Genomic DNA, 11,307 nt, shown 5'->3' on the forward strand with positions numbered 1-11,307 from the left:
TTAAATTTCTAAAAAACTCTTCTAATTGTAAATAATAGCAAACCCCTCTATAATGCATTATTTTAGCATACAGCCCCCTAAATGAGAGGTTTTAATGGGCTAGTTTGCTAAAAAAAAAGTAGTTATAGGGGGGTTTTGCTAATATTAATAACATTACTTTTTAACAATTAGAGTAAACACATGGGGTGTAGAAACTAGAAAATATACAGCAATTAGCAAACCCTTTTGTTTTAAAAAAAACTTGCATTATATCCCCACCACAGTTTGTTCAAGTTTTTCTCAGTGTTCTAAAAATCGGCCGAGGCGGCCGATTAATCGGTCTCCGAGGCGGAGGCGGTCCAAAACATTTACGATTTTAGTGTAAAGGTTTGAAAATCGGTTTTTTGCCTGTGAGGCGGTTTTAGGCGGTCTGAGGCGGTCAAACCTTTAAGGCGGATCAAACTCGGTGGCAAAAATCGGCAAAAAATCGGTCAAAAATCGGTTTTTTTTTTTTTTTTTTTTATATATAATTCAAAATAAAAGTTGGGATTTTAATAAAAGAAAATATGAGTTTATGCCTTATTTTGTTTAAGTTAATTGTTATTGTTAAATAACTAATGATGTATGCTATGATGGTCAAGAATAAATGTAAATTCAAAAAATTCGTCTTTTTATTTATTTTATAAGGATATTACGTATTATAATCTTATAATTATTAAACTTTTATTATGTTATTAGGATATATACATGATGGAGATATAACTATGTTTAAATATCTTTTTATATATGGTTGGAGTATTTATAAATAATATCTAGAAATATATTATATTAAATTTTAAAAACCGATTTATTTCTGATTTATCACCGATTAATCACCGCCGCACCGATTAATCGTGAGTCGGTGCGTGACCGACTCGGACCCGATTACCGCTTTTTACAACCTTGGTTTTTCTTAACAAAGTGGTTTTTAGAAATGTTTTGAAAACTGAACCGAACATTGACCCAGACAAGCTACCGGGCCACGGTTGGACCGGTTCAACTGAGGTCCAATCGTTTTTTTTTTTTTTTTTTTTAATATTTATAATAAATAAAGCATATTTGTTTCATACACATTAACTCATTACTCATTTACAATTAAAATGTAAATCGAATTCGTTTTTCTTTACACACAAATATTATACCGAATCGTTTCAAATATTATAGAAATTATAATAAAAAAATATGGTAAATTACAAACACCCCCCTGAGATATGGTCAAATTACAAAAACACCCCTCTTGTTAGGATAATTACAACCACCCCTTCAACTCCTCAAATTTAGTAGAATCTTCGAGATTATATGTCACTTTTGTATCCGTTTTATCCCATTCAAACTCTACATTATGAAGCAAGATGATCATAATATGTGATTTTTAGCTTGTATATATCAGTTTGTGGTGCATCGGAAACTGTATTTTTACACAAAACGGGTACAAACTAGAGCACATTCTACGGAATCTAGATGATTATGTTGAATTTGGCACCATAAGGGTGGAGGTGTAAGAAAAAATCATAGTTGAGGGGTAGATGTAATTACCCAAACAATAGGGAATTTTTTGTAATTTGACCATAACTCATGAGGTGTTTGTAATTTACCCTAAAAAATAACATGTCTTCCAATTTCAAAAAAATATATATTGTTTTTTTTCAGCTGGATAGTAATAAAACATTGGTTTGGCCATTTTATTTGTTCAATTTTTTAATTTAAAAAACACAATTTGGGGCCAAAAAACCCGATTTTCATTTGGATTCCAATGTCACGGTTCAACCGGTCAAACTGGAATGTACAAGCCAATGGTTCGCGATTTAATCGATTCAACCTACCAGTCCGGTCCGAATTTCAAAAAGGAAATTCTTAGTTTTATGATGAAAAATAGGAGATTGCACAAATCCCCAAATTAGGCAAATGACACAAGAAATTTTGACAAAAATTGTAATCCACTCACTAAAAATCAGAGAATATCACATAAATCCCACATTAGTCAAATGACACAATATAAATGCAATTAATAATTTCCAAAAACACAAGACAAATAACATTCTCTTTTACATATATACATTAGCTATCAAAACACACACACACACACACACAATAGGTTTAATTTTGTTATGAATTCATCAATGGCAAAGTGTTTCTTGTTTTGGGTTCTTGTAATATTTTATTTAAACCTCGTATGTGTGCCGATATCCGGGAGAATATGTGAATTAGGGTTGGATGTGCTTTCTTGCAACCCAAATGGATGTAACCAGCTCTGCGTAGAACGCGTTCCTAAGGATTCACAAATCACTCAAACGCAGTGCCGAGTCAACCCAATAACCGGGTTCACCTGGTGTTACTGTTATTATCAATGTAAATGAAATCGGTGCAAATTTGAGGGATGAAATACTGTATTTTTTCCCTAATAATAATAATAATAATCATTGGTTGTCAAACCCGTATGGTTTAAGGTTTGATTTATTGGTACGTTTCGAGTGTTCAGTTTTTCGATTTGAATCTTGAGAAATTTCCAATTCGACATGATTGTATCTTTTTTTTTTTTTGGTTTCGTTGCGATTTTATATGAAATTTTATGATTGGTGATTCAAAATTTGTCTAATTGTTTATGTTGAAAATAAAAGTTGACATTTTATTTTAAATAAAATCAAATACACACATAATATCCAAATTAGATAAAGGTATTAAAATTCTTCCCTTCAAATAGCATTATTTGTTGATTTATTTATTTAGTTTTTTTTTTGGTTCAAAAATGTCATTCCTATGTCCATCCAAGACCATATAGCATTTGGTAATATTTGTTTTAATAAATTAATATTACTAAATTAATTATTATTATACAAAAATTGCAATCCACTCACTAAAAATCACGGATCACATAAATCCCACATTAGTCAATGACACAATATAAAAATTCAATGTTGCAATTAATAATTTCTAAAATCACAACAGGGTCAAGATTTTTTTTCACATAATAACAATATTTTCATATTCACGAAATCTTTTTTATATTTTCACATAATTAAATGATTATAAAAATATTCCATAAATATGATTCTCCTTACATGTATAAATTAGTTGCCAACAACAATAATAATAATAATAAATAAATAAACAAAAACATTTGTTTTTCATTTTCAATTCATCAATGGCAAAGTGTTTCTTGATTTGGGTTCTTGTAACAATATTTTATTTCAACATTGTATATGGAAGGGATTTGCCAATTACTGGGAAAATTTGTGAACAAGCGTTGGATGTCGTTTTTTGCGACCCGACTGTTGTCACGGCATGCGACGAATATTGCATACATCGTATTCCTAAGAACTTACGAATCGCTCAAACACAGTGCAAATACAATCCAATGGCAGAGAAGAACTGGTGTTATTGTTATTATCAATGTCTACCTCCTACATAATATATCGCGTAACTCAAACTCGTATGGTTTGCGGTTTGATTTATTGGTACGTTTCGAGTGTTCGGTTTTTTGATTTGAATCTTGAGAAATTTCCAATTCGTCGTGATTGTATCCCTTTTTTTTTATTTGTTACGATTTTATGATTTTATATGAAGTTTTATGATTTACGATCCAAATTTTGTCTAGTTGTTTATGTTATGTTAAAAATAAAAGTTAACATTTTATTTTAAATAAAATCAAATACATAAAGAATATTCAAATTAGATAAAATTAAAAAAAATATGAGTTGAAGCAAGTGTTCTATAATTGGTAATATATCTTACATAAAGGGGCTTATACTTTCGCAATTTTCAATAAAAATATAAATATAAAAATCTTATAATTTATGTTTTGTTTGCAATTTCCAATTTTTTAATTTAACTAAATAATTTTTGATTCGGTTTGCGATTCAATAACTATCGAGGTAATGTAACTTCTCGATTTAAATAAACACGTGTTTTTGTATATTGTTTTGGCTGTTTTAAATTATGTTTGAGCATAAGCTTTTTTATGTCGGTTTAAATGATGTGAAATATAAGTTTATATTTCATTGTCCTAAGTAGTAGCATAACAAAATTTTGAAAGATCTAATTTATTATGTAAACGATATTTCATTAGATAGTTTTTTTCTAATTTACCTTAATAATGATTCGATTTGGAAGGCTAATGAATAATTCTGTTAAACATAAAATGGTTGAGCTTACGTAGATTCAATATAGTCGAACAATATCCTTATTCATCGATAATCTAAGCTTGAGCTTTTTAACACAAATAGACCAAGTTTAATAAATTTTAGTCGAATATTTTTCACAACTCATAATGAACGTCAGAAATGCTTCATAATCGAATTATGAAGTATCGATGGATACATACATCTTCAATACATATCACCCAAAAAAAATGCATAAGATAGAAATTCTACAGCAAACTCTGAGACACGAAAGCTTCAGATATACTAATAATCATTTAGGAATGCAAGATCAGTTTACGAGAGAAACAATAAACTTTACAATAATCGGAAAAAGAAAAAAAAAAGAAAAAAAAAAGAAAAGAAAAGACGGAACGATTATTTACGTGAGGTGGCAGAACCGGGAGCAGGCATCAAAATCCCGGCATCGGACATGTAGAAACAGTTGTAGTTAATACGAGTAACTAGAGCTGCTAAATGAGGGAATTGCCCAACATTAAGTTTCACCGATAGAATCTGCAAAATTGCCAAATATAACAACGAATAAGCAAAACCATTATCAATCGAAAATACATTTTATTTTAGGGTAAATTACAACCACACCTGAGGAAAAATGGTTAAATTACAAAAAAATCCCTCATGTTTGGATAATTACATCTATTCCCCTCAACTATGAATCTTCTTGCACGCCCACCCTTATGGTGTCAAATTCAACATAATCATCTAGATTTTGTGGTGTTCTCTAGTTTGTACTCGTTTTGTGCAAAAATACAGTTTCTAATGCACTAAAATCTGATATATACAAGCCAAAAAACACATCTTATGATTATCTTGCTTCAAAATGTGGCATAAAACGGGTACAAAATTAAGAATATTCCATATAATATAGAAGATTCCACTAAATTTGAATCCGAGGGATGGACGTGTAAAAAGAATTTATAGTTGCGGGTGGTTGTAATTACCCAAACAAGAGGGGGGTTTTCGTAATTTAACCATGCCTCAGGGGGTGGTTGTAATTTACCCTTTATTTCCAAAGTCCCGTGTTATAAATATTAGCATATAACCCCTTTAAAATGCATTTTGCTAGCACACACCCCCATAAATAGTGAGGTTTTAAAGGGCAGTTTGCTATAAGAAAGTTGCATTATAGGGGGGTTTTGCTAATATTAATAAATACGAGGACTTTTTTAACAATTAGAGCAAAACACAGGGTTCTGAATGCAAATAAACTCAGAGGGTAATATAAGATGCCATACTTATAAATTATAATAAGCAGAAGCCAAACAAAATTACCCTGAGAAGAAACCCCATGCAGTCGTCAAACTGTTTCTCTATTCTTTCGACTTCTTTCTCACATCTTGCTTTGACGGTAGAAATTGCACCGCCACTGCTCAGAGTTTGCTGTATAGAATAAAAGTCCAAAGCTAGCCCGAGTATACTGTTTATGCGGCTGGCGATCAATCCCCACTGTAAGTTAAAATAGACCGTCAGTAGACAATCACAACTTTTCAAAGGGCAAAAAGGGTACTATTGGATACTATTAGAAGAGACGAGACCAGTTTGTCTGGAACCACAAAGCACTGTCTCTGAATAGACAACAAGTAGGCCTCGTGTACTTCAATTGCTTCATCCAGAGTTCCGGCTGCTGCCACACCCTCACAAAGCTCGCGCCATGCATTGTGATATACCTGCAATTTTTAGAAATTATTTTTATAAAGAGTATTAAAAACGAAACTTTTTAATTTAAGTTGGAAAATTGCGTACCCTGTCCATAACGTAATTGTGAAAGGCGTCTACGAAATGGAGAAGTTTTTGCTCAAGCAACCAGTAGCGCTTGCGTTTTATTGTTGCAGTGCCTTTATCCTGTAATATGGAAAGTTCAAAAAATCGGATCAGAAAAAAAAAAAATTGGAACGGAGTTGGAACACATACTAGATTCAGAATTCCTATCGCCTATCGGATTTTTATTTCCAAAAATTTCGGTTATTTCCTAAAATTGCACATTAAATATCAATTAATATGTTTTTTACATTGTAAGTGACTAAAAAAATGGAAATTCTGAAATCCACTGATACGATCCGAAAATTCCCGATTTTGGAACAAGTTTTTTCATTCTGATTTCCGATTTTTCCATTTTTTGTTTTGAACCGAATTAGAGTTAGATTTTCACTTCCGAAGAAAATTGGATTTTTTTCACCCCTACATGCTATGTAAAATAAAATAGGGGCAAGCAGTTAGTACCTTCCACATCCACCTCCGAGCTTTGTCAAGCACAAATTTTGCACGTTTAATTTTCAATAAGCAACTCATCACCTACGTAAAACACAAGAGAAAAACACATCAAACCTTTTAATAATAAAATAAAAAATAAAAAAATAATCATCTCCTACTGGAATTATAAAAAAAAAATTGTCGAAAATGCTACCTGGTTATACTTCCTCATTGCTTCCGCATTAGCAATAACTTCGAGTGGCCATGAGACCTATTTGTATTGGGTTCAAAATTACGTAAAGTTTTTTTTTTCAAACACTAAAGAAAAGCTGAAAATACAAGAGCAACAAAAGTACAAAGTGCATGCCTTATATGTGAACTTGAGAGAATCGAGAACATCCATTCCAGAGCTCTGATTTCTACCTTTACGAGGAGTGGAGATAGAAGGACTGTTTTGTTCATCTTCACCGAAACCGGGACTTCTGGACACTGATACTACTAAGGAATCGGGCGTGCTTAGTAGCACATTATCAGCCGAATTCCTTATCGACTCCTGAATTAAACTAAATTCTGGCATTAAAAACACTCCTCGTTGATATCCCAAAAAATAATGAAATAACTTAAACAAGGCCAGTGACAATTACAGTTTAGTAACTGCACCTGTAATAACGTGTTCAACTCAAAATCATCATCTAAGGATTCTCCTTTGTCTAGCTTATTGAAGATCACCGACAAGAAATGCTGCAGCATATCACCTGTATTTAGCAAGATTCGTCCCAGTCAGATGAATCAATAAATATGCAAAATCGAGCGTATAATAGAAAGTTGTGGAAAGGTCAAACTCCGTAGATACCTGACCCTAATAAATAAATAGCACGCAACACCCCCAGCTCGTCCATCAATTTCCAGTCATGCAGTAATTTCGACAACATAATCCTGCCAATATAATCAGCCTGCAAATTGGAATCCGATAATTGTAACATTTGCGCATAAAATAGTATTTTATTATGACCAATTACAGAAAGTAAGTAATCGCTCTTCGTGTACCTGCTTCTTGATATAGAAGATAAGGCATTCTTGAATAATGGCTGCAGGGGGTGGAGTGCTTTTCGGCTCGACATTTTGAATCCATCTAAGGGTTTTCGATGGAAGAGTGCAATTATTCTGGAAAGGTAAGACCTCCGACATCTGAAGATCCTCCTGCAATATAAACGACAGATGTTCTAAAAAGCCGCGCAGAAAACAAAGATAAATTACAAACCTTTGTCAGTCAAGAAAATACAGAATATAAAAACCTGAAAAGACGGAAGAAGAGTCGGAAAGGGAAGCACAGCTTCGAGTATTTTTGCATCTTCCAAGAACCTCAAGCATTCCAATTCACCAAACTGAAACCCAGAGGTATAATCCGTATTCAAACCGTGTCCACTACTATCCCTAAATATAGCCTGCCTTAGCCACTCGTCATTTAAAGGTGGAAGATTGAAGGCTTGAGAAATATTCAACGAGCTCCAAGCATCCCTATTCTCCTCGAGAATCCCACAACACACTGTAATAGCTGGGTTTTCGGGACAATATTTTTGGGGATTTATTGCACCGTTTTGTGAAGAAAGTACCGAAGCCGTATTTCCTTTTTGTGCCAATGTATCATCCAACAATTTCTGCCAAAAGTTTTTTGACTCTACATTTGCAATCGAAAAACTGTCATCTTGCGATAAATACTCAGAGACGTGATCGCCGTAGCCAATAAGAGCTGTTAGCGACACGCAAAAGACCTCGGATAAGGTTAATCCAGCTATGTTATACCCATCCTCAAATTTATCTGCAGAGACTGGTAAGAGAGATGTTATAGGAGCATGCCGAATTAGCTGTAACGATTTTCCAGCAGAAATTATTGCCTTTGCAACGTCTTTAATGAAGAACGGGCAGAGTTGAGAGTCTTTTTTAGTTTCTTCGTTTGCAACGGCTACATTAGACGAAGATATGGGTGCTCTACCGGTTTTATCTTTTTTCTCTGGGAAATCCGAAAGAAAATCTGCGAGTATTAATTTTTCAGGCTTAGTTGATCTTAGCTGATAGCTTTTATCCCAGAATTCAGCCTCCTCTATTGCGATTTTCTTGTTTGCAACAAAAAACATCTGCAGAAAGGCACAAAGAATCACCATAGGAAATTAAATGGACGAGCTGTCAGCAGTACTGTATCAAAGGCAACCCGTAATTTTCGAAACTAGAGGAAAACGTAAGAATTTGCATCCACCCGTTAGGGAGAATTTCAAGTATTGTAAACAAAGACAAATGCTGAGAACGATGCCACTGACACACATAAACGAAAACATACTTATTATAAGCAACGAATCAATAATAGAAAATTAGATTTGAAAAAAAATGAGGTGCTGTGTCAAAAGGTGCAGAAAATTAGAACAGAGTTTAAGGAAACTCGAGACACGGAAAATAAATATCGATGGAAGTACCTCTTCAAAAGGATCATCAAGAGTTCCTTGGAAAAGCCAAGAGTCGAGGGTCTCGATATAAGGAAGCAAACTTCCCACAAATATATAAAGTAGCATCCGATACGCATCCTCCTGAAAATTAGCATATTGCTCGAATTAAATCTCGATATTTAAAACGTGTATCAAATGAGTATACAATATCTTAGTAAAAAAAAAAGATATTTGACAACCTCTCCGCCTTGCACAAGACAAACTTCATTGAGCTTCAAATAAAGATGGTTCAGAATCTGAAAGGCAATTTCCGCAGCCGGAAGATAGGGATCAATTTCTAAATAGAATTGTGGAATGGCCCCGTCAACAATTTGAAACAAATATTCGGCTCCCGAGCAAACACTATATAAAAATAAATAAATAATTAGGAAAATAAAATGTACGATACTCGGGGTACAAAATCCAGTGACGAGCAGACAAACCTTGATAACGAACTCGACAACCCCAAAATAGAAAGAGCAATACAACCATTTGAGCTATTCACTTTCACCTCTTCTTTCAATGCAACATCTCGTATCCTCTACAACGACGAACAACGACACAACATTGTAAATGACAGTAGAACCTCGATAAATTAATAAACTCGCTTAAATAATAGTTTCTTCCGGTCCCGAGTCGGTAAAAACTCACTAAATTATTAGTTTGATAATTTAATTTATAGAGGTTTAACTGTATAACGTAAACGATACGTACTCTAAGCCATGTGCTGATGGAGCAAGAAAATGCTCGTAAAGTCGGAGGAGGCGAGCCCTTCGATTTCTCGATTTTGGTTACCACAATATCAACCAATTGTAAGCATGTGGCAGCATATAAAAACTGATCGAGAATTCGATACAAACTTGTCTGCGAAAGATGGGTCAAATAAATTCCCCTTTTGAAGTGGAAACAGTGGCTCTTGTCATCCCAATTGAATAAGGAACTCGATAAACCTTGAAGCATTTGCAGCACTCCTCGAACCTAAAAACCGACAAAAAAAACATTAATTAAATTACTCAGAAAAAAAATATATTACAATAGAAAGAATAATTAAAAATGCAAACCAGGGCTAATTCGTTTGTGCGCAGAGATGAAATTGGGGTTGCAAAATGTATGCCGCCGCCGGTGAAGGAACTGTGGATTATGTGCATCAAGTTTTCGGAAGCTTCCATCTCCGAGCAGATTGAATCGGTTAAACACTCGGGAACAATTTTCCGGTGAGATCTTCAACCGGAGGAGAGAGAGGGAACAAAATATGAAAAGAGGGGTTTTTGGAATTTTGAACCCTCGAAATACATCTTTTCGGCGGTTCGCACCCTTAAATTGCTGTATCTGCAGATTGCACCCTTCGAATTTAATTTTTTTGACACTTGGCACCCCAACTTACTTTTGGCTTGCGAAACTTGTTGGGAAAACTGGAAGAAGGGCAAACTTGTTATTCTCTTATTTATCCTCTTCACCCAAATTCTTAAACATCTTTTGCCCACGAATCAAACTGCGAGATGGTTTATGAATTCCTTACCACGTTGGGACCCTTTTGAGGCCATGGCTGGAGAGGCTCGACGGAAAAGAAACACCTCATCTTGAGGTTGACGAGGGCTTTTTCATAAAATATTAGGGACTAAATTGAAATTTTAAATACTTCATTTTGGGAATTATAAAATTTTAGGGTGAATCTATGATTTCTTAATTTTGAGTAAAAGGGTATTTTAGACTTTTCATGTAAAAAACATACTCCTAGTCGCATAAATGGGGTGTGTATTTCACGATCATCTCGTAAGAGTTTTATTGGCTTTGACTAATTTTCATAGGGGTCCTTGCTAATATTTTTAACACAAGAGTTTTTGTGGCAATTAGAGAATAACAAGTTTGAACTTCTTCTAGGTTTTCCAACAAGTTACAGTAAGTTTTGCAAGTCAAAAGTAATTTGAGGGTGCAAAGTGCGAAGAAATATATATTTGAAGGGTGCAATCTGCCAATTTCTCTGTTTAAGAGTACGAAATGCAAAAAAATATATATTTCGAGGATGCAAAATGCGAAAAACTCTATAAGAACTAGAGAGGAGAGGGGAGATTTTTTTTTTTTTTTTTTTTCTCCGCTTTTCTTTTGAAAAATTACTGGCACTAGGATAAATTATTGATTGTAGCATTTAATATTATTAATTGAAATGTTAAACTTACGTTTCAATTTTACTAATATCCTTTTGACTTTGAATTTGATTTTGATTATTTCTAGTTCTGATTTTGGCGAAATTTGAAATACAGAAATTGTAGTACTATGAGTTAGATTTATAATTCAAATTGGATGTCGCGTAACAAAGTTATATATGAATTAGCCATATTTTGAATTTTAGATAATTCAAAACATCAAAGTTCTAGGCAGTGTTTATTATTCATATTGATTCATGTATATATTTCTCATCTCATATCCAATTTTGTTGATTCAAGTTAACACTACAAAGCTAACTC

At 33.5% G+C, this 11,307-nt stretch overlaps 1 protein-coding gene across 1 annotated transcript; it reads right to left on the bottom strand.

Annotated features, from left to right (window-relative positions):
- Positions 1-4,247: 4,247 nt before the first annotated feature.
- EMB1427 (Spc97 / Spc98 family of spindle pole body (SBP) component) lies at positions 4,248-10,498 on the bottom strand. The gene is made up of 16 exons (XM_012996271.2): positions 9,904-10,498; positions 9,557-9,820; positions 9,286-9,383; positions 9,043-9,205; positions 8,834-8,944; positions 7,661-8,500; positions 7,413-7,565; positions 7,219-7,318; positions 7,026-7,120; positions 6,733-6,918; positions 6,580-6,636; positions 6,396-6,467; positions 5,919-6,017; positions 5,711-5,842; positions 5,448-5,621; positions 4,248-4,670 (listed from the first exon to the last, which is right to left on the bottom strand). Exons 1-16 carry the CDS (start codon positions 10,009-10,011, stop codon positions 4,533-4,535), a joined length of 2,790 nt encoding a protein of 929 aa, XP_012851725.2. The 5' UTR covers positions 10,012-10,498; the 3' UTR covers positions 4,248-4,532.
- Positions 10,499-11,307: the final 809 nt, after the last annotated feature.

Source organism: Erythranthe guttata, chromosome 3 (genome assembly GCF_056151865.1).
Source record: "Erythranthe guttata isolate IM_541 chromosome 3, IM_541, whole genome shotgun sequence".
NCBI classification, from domain to species: Eukaryota; Viridiplantae; Streptophyta; class Magnoliopsida; order Lamiales; family Phrymaceae; genus Erythranthe; species Erythranthe guttata.

Bases quoted from the DNA above. Each gene is read 5' to 3' on its own strand.
- EMB1427 (XM_012996271.2), bottom strand. From the start codon at position 10,011: ATGGAAGCTTCCGAAAACTTGATGCACATAATCCACAGTTCCTTCACC. The intron at 6,018-6,395 runs GTACTAACTGCT...TCCATATTACAG, and splicing joins CTCGGAGGTGGATGTGGAAG to GATAAAGGCACTGCAACAAT. The intron at 5,622-5,710 runs GTCTCGTCTCTT...TTTAACTTACAG, and splicing joins TTGTGGTTCCAGACAAACTG to TGGGGATTGATCGCCAGCCG.